Source organism: Pithys albifrons, chromosome 14, assembly GCF_047495875.1.
Source record: "Pithys albifrons albifrons isolate INPA30051 chromosome 14, PitAlb_v1, whole genome shotgun sequence".
Classification (NCBI taxonomy): Eukaryota; Metazoa; Chordata; class Aves; order Passeriformes; family Thamnophilidae; genus Pithys; species Pithys albifrons.
In genome coordinates, this window is record NC_092471.1 from 18,240,477 (window position 1) to 18,253,320 (window position 12,844).

General features: G+C 48.3%; 2 protein-coding genes across 8 annotated transcripts in view; both read left to right on the top strand.

Moving 5' to 3' along the window:
* ARHGEF9 (Cdc42 guanine nucleotide exchange factor 9) overlaps window positions 1-12,844 on the top strand; it is a 207,574-nt gene that overhangs the window by 86,746 nt on the left and 107,984 nt on the right. Inside the window, exon 1 of one of the 7 annotated variants that reach the window (XM_071569489.1) lies at window positions 11,004-11,165. The exons of 4 other annotated variants lie outside the window; for them this stretch is intronic. In XM_071569489.1, coding sequence (XP_071425590.1) covers window positions 11,157-11,165 — 9 coding nt within the window. In that variant the 5' untranslated portion in view covers window positions 11,004-11,156. Of the gene's footprint in view, window positions 1-11,003; window positions 11,166-12,844 lie in introns of those variants that run through there. 2 more of the 7 variants (XM_071569490.1, XM_071569491.1) reach the window with 2 other exon arrangements.
* On the top strand, window positions 10,303-10,983 carry LOC139678575 (uncharacterized). Its single transcript, XM_071569493.1, has one exon. The coding sequence runs from the start codon at window positions 10,804-10,806 to the stop codon at window positions 10,981-10,983; it is 180 nt and encodes a 59-aa protein (XP_071425594.1). The 5' UTR covers window positions 10,303-10,803.

Consider the following 12,844-nt stretch of genomic DNA (forward strand, 5'->3'; position numbering starts at 1 on the left):
GTTTATTCAAAGTGCTCTTTTCTGTTGTTCTCGGTTTGGGTTAAGGACTCAGACACGCTCCCCTTCAGAGTTACTCATCTTTAAGAAGCTTGTCACTAGTGCTTTACAAGTGATGGTACCTTTTGTTCTTGTGGCAGGTGGCTCTTTATTTCTAAATCAGCCCCTTAAACCTCACTATTATTCCATAATATTAAGCTGTTGGGGCTTGATATTTTCCTCCTTTGCATGTGCTGCTTCCCATTTTTTAAACAATTAATCTTTTGCCAATTATGCTGGCATCCCGTGGGGATGCTTTACATGCTTCATTGGGACCAAGTTGCTAGTATCTAGTATCTGTTTCTAACCCAGAAAGATGAAACTAATTGTCATTGATAGTGGTGAGGATCAATCTGCACATCTGACTGGCGTGTGAGTAGGATGATGATTTGGTTTGGCATTCTTCAGAGAGTATTGATCTGGCATAGTAATCAAATGTTGGAAATCAGGCCAAGATACAGCCTTTTCTGGGATAGTTTTTATCTGACAAGGATGAAGTTTTTTTCCCAAGCCTGTGACTGTATTACAGGGAACACAGGTGGGAATTTCCCATGGTATTTCCTCACAAAGGGTCTCCTTCTGGGCCTCATGTTGTGCCTGTGACAGCCCAAGTGAGTGCAGCCATGACCTGCAATAGATACACTCTCACTGTTTTTCTTCTTTTACAGGCATATATAGTCATATTTTTACCTCAGCTGTTGTGCTCGTTGTCCAAATACTTAAAATCAAGCTGTGGTTGATATTTTCCATTTCTCTCTAAACAAAAAGTAAATAATCACAGCTTAAAAATATGGTGATAAGGAATTCAGTGAATCAAAGGGCCAAATACTGCAGGTGATGGAGATGTCCATGAACAGGGCAGGTCAGCAGCCAGGAACTTGCTTACATTTTTCCTTAACTCATTCTTCTCCATTTGTCAGTCTGCAAATCACAGGATATTGAAAGTACAAAGTCTCTCTGCGTTCTGTAATCCTAAAAAGCTCAACGTGAAGTCAGGAAAAGAGAAGTGAAAAAAAGCAGTTTTGTTTTGACTTTTATTTTTGAAAGTTTGGATAAGTAAATGCAATTGATGGAGAGAAGCCAGGCAGGGATGGGATGGCAAAAGGATCTTGCAGTATCCAGCATTAGGGGAAAATGGGACTGAAGAGGCCCAGAGCTCTGTGAACTCCTGCAGAGATCAAAGGGAACAGGGAGCTCTTGGCTCCAGTGAAGCTCCTGGGAGGCCCAGTGATGTGCTGAGCAGTTTGGGTGTCCTGCAGAGGATGCTGTCAGGTCCAGATCAGACCCTCATCAGGGAGGACCTTTTCCACAGGAGTGGCTTATTGGAAGTTTGTTCCTGTTTGTTCTGGGATCTGCTGGCACTGGAGGTTGATACTTGGGTTGACTGAGCTCTGCATGTGCTGGAGAGTTCTGTGTGTGCTGTGATGCCACGGAGCTCCCAAAGCCTGAAGCCTTTCCTACCAAACGCATGTCTTTGGAGGATTTTTCTTACTCACAAACTACCTGTTCAGTTTCTCATTTCACTCCCAGTTTGGGCCTCCTTTAATCTTTTAATTAGAGCCTCTGACTAGTGCTGCTACAAAGAGTACATAATAAATGTCCTGGTTGAGAAAGAGTTGGTGTTTTGGTAAATAAAAGTATTTGGATAAACCCCTGAAATATGCTGAGGATTGCCCTTGTGTCAGTGCCATGAGTGGCTGGGAGGAGGCCTGGCTCTAGTCCCAGGGCTCTGTACCCCTGTTTGTACCTGCAGGATGTTGGAGGTGCTGACAAATTCTCTGTCTCCTGAGGCGTTTCTTCATGGTACACCAGGGATGTCTGGCAAACCCTGTGAGAGCAGTGCTGGGAGGGTGCCATGGGCATGTGGAGCACCGAGCAGGCTGTGCTCACTGGGAAAGCACACGCACCACGTGGTCACCACGTCCATCTGTCCCTCCCGTTCAGGGTTTCAGTGTTGGAGCACCTCATGCTTTGTAAACCACAGTTCTAACTGCTGAGAACCTGATTTCTTTGTATCTAGTCAAAGGGTTTTTCTTTTTTTAAATACTTCTTGAAAAATCTCTGAAATGCTTCAAGCTGACATCTTAATGTATTTATGACATTAGCTGCTTCTGCTCCAGAATGGTTACTGTGAATCTCTTTGAGCCTGGCTGTTATTTTGAACATGACTAATTCCCTGAGTGACTAAGCTCTTAGATAATAGGAAAAATTCATCAAGTTATCTCAGTCTCCAATAGTTTCTATTGTTACAAAAAGGCGACTTATGAAAAAAATAAATAAAGATGCTTATTATGTAATGTGGGCAGGGAGAGCAAAGGCGAGGATTGCTAAGGAATGGCTGGAGTGTCGTATCTCAGTATGGCCACAGTATCATCTCTGGGAGCCGATTTCAGGCTGTGGAATCTCCAACTTAGTCTGGTAGGAGGGCATTGGTGAGAAGTAGAGTTCCTTGTCTGGAGCTCTGCTGACTCCCACTGAGCCCCAGGAGTTGTGTTCAGGTACAGAAGTGCCTGTTCAGGGGGATCCCAGCTCTGCCATGCTGCAGAATTCCTTGGATGTAACCCAGGATAAGGTTGGGCTTGCAGTAAATTGCAGCACACCTTCTGTGCCGTAGCTGTTCGTGGGCAGCAGCCGAAGCACTCAGAGCTCCTGCAGTGCCATGTTCTGGGCAGCACAGCAAACCTCAGCTCTCTCCCGCTGGGTCTGCACGTTGGCCTGGCTGATGAGCGATGCAGAGTGCAGTTTGTGCCCCTTGGAGAGCCAGTTGCAGCCCAGCTCGGTGCTGTGTGCCCAGCAGGAGCGTGTCCGTGTGCTCCGGGGCCCTTTGGCTCTCTGCACTCACAGAGCAGGAGCAGGGGCAGGAGGGCAGCACTGCCTGTTCCTGGAAGGGCAGCAGCCTCTGCTCGCTCTCTCTGGGAGCAATCCTGCTGAGCCAGGATGGGGTAGGGAGTGAGTCCCTGCTGGCATTCACTTGCCTCATTTGGAGGAAGGAAAAAAATATGAAAGAAAAAACTATGAAGTTCTTTTTCCTTTCTAATGCTGATATTGCTGATAAAAACGAGCGTTCTGTGTTCTATTCATACACCTACTGCTATCCATCTGGAATTCCTACTTCATTAGGTTGGCTTGGATCGTTTCCTTCATTAGAAGAGTGCCAGATTCCATAGGCTATTCCCTCTTCTTTTATTTTGGAGGCAGAGAGAGGGGGAGAAAATGATTTACATGAAACACATCTAATTCTCTGAGTTAATTTGTGTGAAGAACAAAAGAACCATGGGTCAGCCTCTTGATGAGATGGTTTTTTCCTTACTCAGTGTCTTGACAAGGGAAGCCAGAGCCAAGTGTTGTATGAGGGGGGTTCTTTTCATCCCCATTCCCTTGCTGCAGCAGGGCTGGGCTCTGCCACATGCTGTGCCACAACTCGCCAAGTCAGGGACTGCACCTGGCTCAGCCTGCCTGGGATGTGCAGGATGGGTGAGTCCAGATTTCCCCCAGAGTGAGCTCGGACTGGCAGGGCAGCAGGAAATAGTTGAATGACAAGTCCCAGGGACAGCACAGCATCAGGACTTTCAAATCCATGAGCCTTTGTGGTGCCCTTGGTGCCCTGGGGCAGGGCCTGACTTGGCCTTGCCCATAGCAGAGATGATGATGGCCTGTTTTGGGGGAGGATCCTCGTGCAGGAGAGCTGCTCCTTAACCCACACCTGCTGCAGGGCCAGGCAATAAAGGCACAAAGCAGAACCAAACGTTCCCTTTCTCCTCTGCTTTTCTCTGTGTGTGGCTTCTGATGTTGCTGTTTGCTGTTCCTGTTTTGCCCAGCACCTCACTATTGCCAGTCCCCCACCAGCTTGACAGAGGGAAATACTCCGTCAGAGTGGCTTTTTACTGTGTAGGAATTGTGATGTTGGACTTCAAAGGACCTTCCTGTGTTGTGGCAAAGCTGAAATGCATCCTTTGACACTGACTCTGGCTTTGCTAGGGTTTTGTTGTAGTTTCCAGAGGGTGATAATTTTTTTCCCTCATTTGCCACTTTGTCCAGGCATGTGTTGATGTGAAGATTCTGCTCTTTAATGTCAGAAGTAAGAGCAGGAGCTCCTGCACAGTGCCTGGAGGTAGCACTTATCTTCCCCCAAGGAAGGGACTTGGCTTGGATTTTCCTGCAGTTTGGTCTTTGCTTCTTTACCTTTTTTCCAGGCTCGACTGCAAGCCGTGAAGCCTGAAAAGTAAAATTAAGGAGTGAAAGTCTGTGTGTTCTTTTAGGCCAGTGGGATTTTTTGTTCAGACAAGGAGAGCTTACATAAGGCTGAAATGAGCATCTGAATTGGATGGGTCCTTTTAAACTGAACTTTCTCAGCCCCTGAAGTCTTTCTCTGTGACCAGGGTAATTGGTGTTACCACATCTGATTTCTGCTGGATTTGAGGGGTTTTTATTTTCTTTTTCAACACTGGGAGTCTGAGGATGCTTCTAGAGTATAGGCTGGGGTGTGGAGCAGATGCAAGGGGGAGACAAAGCACTTGCAACATGATTGCCAGGGGCAGGAGATTTTAGTCTGTCTTAATGCTTTAAGTTCAAATAAACTTAAAAATAGAAAATATGTTGTTCTTCCTGCAATCCAGACAAGTACAATGGACTCAACGCCCCCAGACAGGCTCTCTGTGCTGTTCCAGCATGGTTTGTATAGTGTTTGTATAGCACTGATTCCATTGGGATGTCACTCCCTGTGGCACAGCTCAGGCTGGTGCAGCCCTGCAGGTGAGGACAGGATGTTGGCAGGGTCACACCGAGCTGTCCCAGGGTGCCAGTGACTGACAGCTGGCCAGGGTGCTCTGGAGGAAGCATCTGGGCACCTTGTAAGACAACAGTGACAAAGTTTTATCTTCCCCTTCGCTGCATCACACAAGTGCTTCAGTTCTTCATCAGAAGGAAGAGCACCATCTGCTCAGGTGCTGGCTCTGTTTGGAGGAGGAACAAGGATTAGTTGAGGTCTCCAGATGTGACTGTAACCAGCCTTGGTTAGAATCTGACATTGCCCCATCCCTGGAGGTGCCCCAGGCCAGGCTGGATGGCCTTGGAGCAACCTGGGATAGGGGAAGGTGTCCCTGCCCATGGCAAGGGGCTAGAACAAGATGAGCTTTAAGGTTCCTTCCAACCCAAACCATTCTGGGATTCTGTTATGATCCTGTGTCACTACTGCCCTTCACTGAAGGGGTTTCAGACCTGTTCATCTGCCACATGGTTGGTGCTCAAGAGGGGCGTTAACCAGGGCTGGAGCACAAGTACATCACAGCCCCCCTGGCATACCACTGGTTGTGTCTGGCTGTGAGCATGAAATGAAACTATTATAAATAAATCAACCAGTCTCTACGCTGGGGACATATTTCTATTGTGTATCACTTCTTGTTTTCTGAGATAAAATTAGAACTGGTGAAGAATTGGAAAGGGTTCCCCTACAACAGCTTGCCTGAGCTGTGTGTGTCTCTGTATGGTATGTCTTCCAAGGGTCAAAGTGTGGAGGTCAGTATGATGCTTCCCATCTTTTGGTGAAGCTCTTGTTTTTCTTTTTCATGGAATACTTACAGCAGTGACCCAGAGATGCCCAGGGCTGTCAGCACATGTCCTCTGAACTCCTGGCTGGGTGGTCATGCAGGTTGAACCACGTGGCACACTCCACCAATGGCAGTGCCCTGTGTTCTCTAAACATTGCAGAAGTGGGCTTAGAAATGTAACTTATTCTCTTTGCCAGGCCTCCCAGCCTTGCCACAAGGGCAACTTGCTTAAGAGGTTTTGCTCTGCTCTCTCCCCCATCCACCTTCTCTCCCATTCTCTGCTTTGCTGGCTCTCAGCTCAGGCAGTTCAGAAGGAGAAAGTTACTGGAAACAAGTTCTGAGTTCATGTGGACGTGAGGAAGCTTTCCATATGAGGGATGGAGTGGACAGGCAATGAACTGTGGGTGACTGGAGAGATAATTTTTAACTGCCAAAATCAGCCCCTTGAGTCTGACTCTTTACAGATATTCCTCCGTTTTTCAGTTTGGGTAAGGAATTTTAGGTATTGGGGCATTTTTAAAGCTTTCCAGGAAGCCATTCAATAAACATACAAGATTATGGATATTCTTGAGGAAAAAGCTGCCCTTTTGAGCAGCTCTGCAGCTGCAGGTTGGTGTCTCCTGTTTGGCCAAGGATGGAGAAGGGGACTCTGTCTTGCTGTGAAGAGAAAGGAAAAAGAGACAACTCCCAGCTTAAGGAAATCCTGCTTTTTGGAAGCATCAAATCATAATCTCACTGGCCTTTAATCTCAGAAACCCCGAGCTTAATTCCTGCCTAGATTTAGAAAAAAATTACTTAATTTAATGATGTTCTTCTAATCTCTGATGGAGCCCAGGCCTCTTCCCCCATCAGTGCCTGGTGTTGTGGCAGCAATCCTTGAGTGCCCAGCACAGGAGGCTGGGAATGGAGGAGCCCATCTCCTGCCCACACATCCCTGGGTACTGTTGCTGTCTGTTCCTTTCTGGGGGCAGTATTAATTCAATTGAAAAGTTTAAACTTGCCTTATGTTGCCATATAGGTCTGGGATGGGGCTTGTGCTCCAGAGGGAATACAAATGAGCGATCCAGTTCTGGAGTGATGATCACCAGCATCTGTTTTCCCCATGGCCATGGGTTTCATCCAGCCAGACCCATTTTATTCCCACTCAGAATCATGAGCCATCCTGTGATTTGTTTGAAATTTTCCCAAATGCACCAAGAGACTTGGCCAAGTGGTGGGCAGAGTTGGGATCCTCATGCCAAATCCCAGAGCTCAGCCACAGCGCTTCCTGCAGCGGCAGAGACAGAATTCTCTGGGTCTGCATTGAGGTTACAAGTTTAGTGGCTCATTTTGCCAGTTAATGGAAGGTGGAGCTGATGTGTTGGAAAAACATCGATGCCTCTGCATGTCCGGGACTGGAGGTAGTTAATCTGCACAGGATCTAGGGCAGAGCAGTGAGCTGAAGCCCTGCAGTGCCACACAGCCCTGGACTGCCCTGCCAGATGACGTGGGACCATGTAGGTGTCGTTAGGAGGGGAATACAGGACCTGTAAGCATTCAAATTGCAAATCCTGGCTGCGGTGTTTGTTGAGCTGGAAGGAGTGGGATGTGCTAATTGCCAGAGACATCCATTGGAGGGAGACGTGATCACAAGGCTGAGCCCTATGTGTTACGCACGGAGGGATTTGGCATCATCTGCTTCAACGGCTTGCCCCAAAATTACCGTATAGTAATTAATGTTAGGGGAGGGCCCTTCTGATGTATCTGCTGTTCGCGTGTCCAGAAGGCGCTATCGCTCTCTATGTGCCTGTCAGATTTATGGTTATGTATAGGTGTACGGACGCGATGTGCGAGCCCTGGCTCCGTCCCTGAGCGCTATCCCGCCGGAGAGGTGCTGAAGTTCCAATCTCCTTCCTCCTACAGCAAGAGCCATCGCTCCTCCTGCGTTACGAACTGTGCTCCCCAAAGCTACTGTAGTGTCGGGGCATGTGCTGTGCTGTGAGGGATGTGGTGTTTTATATAACTAGCACAAATCCTTTCTTCCCGTGCCTTGGTTTCACTCTGTACCGGAGGTTAGACCACACTTCCCAGAAAGGATTACACCGAGTTAAACTTCGCGGTGGCTTTGTATAAACCCCTGCTGTGGAGGTGTCCCTTTTCAAAGAGGCTTCTAAGAGAAGGTACCATCCATTTTGGTAGTAAAATTAACATTTAGTGCACGCAGAAGGCACGGGAAATTATATAAAGCAGCAATTATTATTTGGAATACTGTGAGTGACATTTAAATAGAAGCTTCTCTGCAGCAGATCTGTCTGTGCTGCTCAGTGTCAGTGCCTGTTACACGCGCAGCTTGCACCGGAGCCCCCCGTGTGTCCCTGCCGGGGCTGAGACACCGACGCTGCCCTGCCCCGTGCCCCGGGGTGTGTGCTGGAGCGTCACCTGCGGGGTGCTGAGCGAAGCACCGGGGGATCGGCACAGCTGCCCGAGGTGCCGGGAGGGGTTTGGGGACCCCCTGCCCGCAGCTGTGCCCTCCGGTGCGCCGCGAGTGGCTCAGCTGTGCGGAGGCGCTGCCCAGCCCTGCCCGGCTCGCCGTGCCGTCCTCCCTCTCCGCCACGGAAGTACCGAGTGAGCATGTGTGCCACACTGCACCTTTGTTCTGGATATTTCCCGGGCCTGTGCTGCTCCTCCTTGCCCCGACCCTGCTCCCCGTCCCTGTGCGAAGGCTGAGGGGAGTCTGCCTTGAAACCTCACTGCTCCTGTCCCGCTCTGGGCAGCGGGAGGACACAGGGAGCAAGGGGTGGGTGGTGTCTGCAGAGGGGCTGCCAGCCCTCGGGGCTGTGTGGACCACTAGAACATCTCCACTGGGCTTCCTGTAACAAAGGCTGAGCCTCATCTGGGCTTCAGACCCCGCAGCTTAGAGGGAAACATTAACTGGCGATAAAGATGCCTCTAAATATGTGCTGGTTGTATGTTCTGGAGAGGTCGCTTATTTTTGAGGCTGAAATTGGAATTTCCTGGATGTTGGGGTGAGTTCAGGTTTGGGTTTTGGAAAATTGCCCGTGTTGTTTTGGGAAGGGATGGTACCAATAACAAATATTCCACATCTATTACATGCTGTAACTGAATGATCTCCAAAGTCCCTTCAGACGCAAACTATTCTATGTTTGCTATTGTGATTAGTCTAAAATTGCATCTGGCATAGTGACTATCCTAAAAATGGGTACTTTGTAGTGGATGAAGGTCTGGTAGCTCGTGATCAGGCTGATCATGACCTGGATACAGCCTGGCACGTGTGCTAATGGGGCAGCTTTAAAGTAGCTTCTTGTAAACACACAGGTGAAAAATGGCCTTTCACTGTCATGCTGAATAAGAAACTCCCTGCTCGAACAGAGCAGGAGGCTCAGATGCTCCAGACAACCTCTGGCTGGTATTTCTCACACAAAATAAAAAATAGAGAAGAAACCATCCGATTAACCAAAGTGTTCTTATTTCTAATGCTGCTCAACACAACCCACCTTCAGTGTCTGTGAACACATCACAGCCCACAGATGTCACAGAACTGGTCACAAATCAGGAGGATGGTGCTGGTGAGCTCTGGTCTTGCACAAACCAGTGGGTCTGAGTGGAGGCCAAGAAGACTCCGTGGAGACCCCATACTCACCCACCTGATGCCACCTCCTTTTCAGGGAGCCCTCTGGCAACCCAACTAGCAAAGGAAGAAAAGTAAAACTAAGCCTTGCAGAAAACAGCTGGGTTGAGTGTTGGGTCAAGTGGTGAGGTGAGGTAGGAGCATAACCCCCCTGCCCCTTCCCCAAATCCTGGTGCCCTGGAAGGACAGGCTGCCTCTCATTGTCAGACCCCATTCCCTGTCCGGGTTTAAACATTGAATCGCTCACAAACTCTCACAGTTTGCTGCTGGAGAGCACGTTCAGTGCCTGTTTGGTGCCCGCTGGCCCCGTGTCTGTGCGCAGTGCTGGGGATTGGGAGGTGCAGGTTTCCTGGAAGGTGCTGTTCTCAGCTCCCGGCTGTGCATTTTAGTGTGTGATGCATATGCATTGGCAGCATTTCTATATTTGTCTTTGTCTGGAAAATCATTTGCTTTTTCCAGCTGAGTGTATCTATTTTGCGTGTATTGTGATGCCTCTCCGAGGTAACTGCTGGTTCTGGGAGCTGAGACTGAGGTTTGGGATAGCACCTGGACCATAAACTCTTGAGTGTGTATGTGATTTTAATATAGGAATGAGCTTTTCTCGCTGCTGTAGAAGGAATTAAGATCCTCCATCTGTCCTCCCCCCACCTTTTATAGATCTCTGTCTGTAGACCCAGAATTCAGTTTAACTCTTAGCATGGAGACACCAGTGCAGTGCTGAGGGGAGAGACTCTATGGCTTTGTGATGGGATGATGTGCACATGATTCCCCTTACCAAACCCCCACATTTCAGACTCACAGTGAATTCCCAGATTACCAAGGGCCTCCTTTTTGTTATGCTGGCTGCTTCCCTCCCCACTCCCGCTCCCCTCCCCGTTCCGAGCCGGCTCCCAGCAGCATCGCTGTCTCAGTTTTCCAGGGAACCTCACTCGGCGCAGGCGGTGCAGCCGCGGCAGGCGCGTCCCCGCCGTACAAAGGCGGCGAGGACCGGGATCTGCGTGCCACTGAAAAGGCTGGGAGACACCTTCCCGGAGCTCCGCATCCCAGCGCATCCCGGCTCATCCCGGCGCATCGCAGCGCCCGCCGCAGCAGCCAGGAGGGCACAGACATGTCTGCGTGGCACTCGCTGGCACGGCGGGCGGAAGCCTCGCGTATTTATGGAGCCAGCGCTTCCTTCTGCGTTTGAGTGACAGCCAGGATCCCTTCGCTGCCTGGTCACTGGAGCTGATTAGTATGCGCCAGGGTCCGCCTCGCTCCGAGGGATGCAGCCGCAGCCGCTCGCGGAGCTGTCACGCTCACACGGGCTCCGTATCTGCACTGGCTTGAATTAAAAAGCGAGCCAGCCAGCGGGAGAGACCGGGAGATACAGGGGGGACGAGCCAGACAGAGAAGCTTGCAGACAGCGCTCGCTCGTTTCCTAAAGGAAGGATTTTGCATCCAAAGCGCTCGCTGGTTGTGATGATGCTTCACTTAGCGGGCTCAGAATGAGCTAGAGACAGCAGATAGGGGAGAAACTAAAGGCAGAGCACACAGCATTACGAACCAACCCAAAACCAGGAACAGTTTTCTCCTCTATTCTAGCATGGTGGATGTATGGACAGTCTTACAGAGCAGAGGTTGACTTCTCCAAATCTGCCAGCCCCACACCTCGAACACTACAGTGTTCTGCATTGCACCATGACCTTGGATGTTCAAACGGTGGTCGTTTTTGCAGTGATTGTGGTGCTATTGCTTGTGAATGTCATACTCATGTTCTTCCTGGGCACTCGTTAAATGGATTTTTTCTCCTGAGCTGTTGGGGGCTACTGCTACCACTAGCAATTCAACAAGAGAGCACAAGCGGGAGAGAGAGAGAGAGAAAGGAGAGAGAGAGAGAAAGAGAGAGAGATATTTCTTACTGAGGGGGGAAACGCGTTGAGCTTCAACATGGCCTCGCTGTGATATGTATGACGTTGGTATATTATCTCTCCCTAAATCTTTTGTCATGTCTTGTCTTTTAAGTATGCCTGTAAGTGTAGCTGCTTTTGCCTGGGTTTTAAATGTGATAAATAATAACAGTGATCCATTCCTCTCTGGTTCTGTGCTAGCGAGACAGAGCTCTCCTTATTTAGGTAGAAGCAGAGTGGAAATATCTGTCTGTGGTGAGCACTGGCTGTGTTGTTTTGCTTCCTTTGAAATAGAGTCTCAAGTTAATAATAAGTCATTTTTTGTGCAATTTCTAGCAAGCAGTTAATGTGCAATGTCTGTGAGAGTAACCGTGTAGGTGCCAGGTGAGAGATGGTGGTGTGTGCAATGGAATCGAGCTCTGGAAATTTTTAAGGGGGGGTGAGAAATCCTATTAAAGGATTAAATCTTTGCTAAAATAACATTCAGTCACAAAAAAACCCCCACAAACAAAAGAGAGCTGTAAATTCTACTTATTGTATTTATCTGCGTTGCCTTGATGATCTGACTTGATTTCTCAATATTCAGCCCCAAAGCCTCCAAATTCTACATCCACAGTGATGTAACCCAGCTCCTTTCTTTAAAGATGGGAGAGGGACCAAAACAGAACCTGCTGGGTTTTTATTCTGGTTGTATGTGGTTTCTGTCTCTGCGAATTGGGAAGGAGGGATCAGAGGGAAAAAAGGGAATGCCAGCTTTGTTATTCTTTGTTAAAGCAGCAGATGCGAAGTGGTTTAGTTTGGCTTTGATTTTCTAGAACTCTGATTTTGGCTTTCTTTTATGTGTGTGTATATATATATATATGATTGTTGGGAATGGATGTAAGCAAAATCTTTGCCCGCCTCCCGGATAAGGAGCTTTTGAGATGGGTTGTTCCGAGTGACTTTATTTACATTGATTTTCTTGAAAATGAAGTGTTAAGTTGTGTCTTATGGGCTGGCTGGAAAGGGGTCCACTAGTTAGAGGTGCTTCTAGACCAAAACTGCAATGTTTACAGCTTGGAAACAGGGCTGGCTGGGGCTCCAGTGACAGTGTGTGAAGTTTGGAGAGAATATGAAGGGAATGTCTGAAAAGAGTAATGTCTTTTCCTCTTGAAAATATGTCTCTCTACTGTGCTTCTGTTAGAAGTGTTAAGGATTTTTTCTATGTATTATTTTCCCCTCTAGAAAAATGAGAATTGTTCAAAACAACAACAAGAAACACCCCCAAACAAACAAACAAACAAATCTGTTTGAAAATGTTTTCTTCTCTTGCTGATGGTCACTGGAATTTTATTGCCTTGATAATTTAACTCGTTCATGCTAATTCCAGCTGTCTGTTATTTATCTGATGTCCTCTACTAATCGGGGGGGGGGGGGGGGGGAAATAAATCTTATAATTGATCCATAAGGACAATGCTGGAGCTTATAGATGGAGATAGAGAGTTATTTTGCTTGTGAGGGTCTGTCTGCTGCGAGTTCAGTGCTGGGCTGGCTCTGGAGCTGATTGCTTTTCAGCTGGTGGCATGGTTGGAAATTGAGTTAAATCCTCCAAATCTGACAATTTTAAAGTGGTTTTAGCTGTAAATAAAAGAGAAAAAAATTTCCCCGTCTCCTGGGGTGGAAACAGTCGGTCCCCAAAGCTGACCAGAAGGATTTAGGGGCAGTAGCCCATTTCAATGGTGAGAAAAGGCAGGACCCAGGGAGACAAG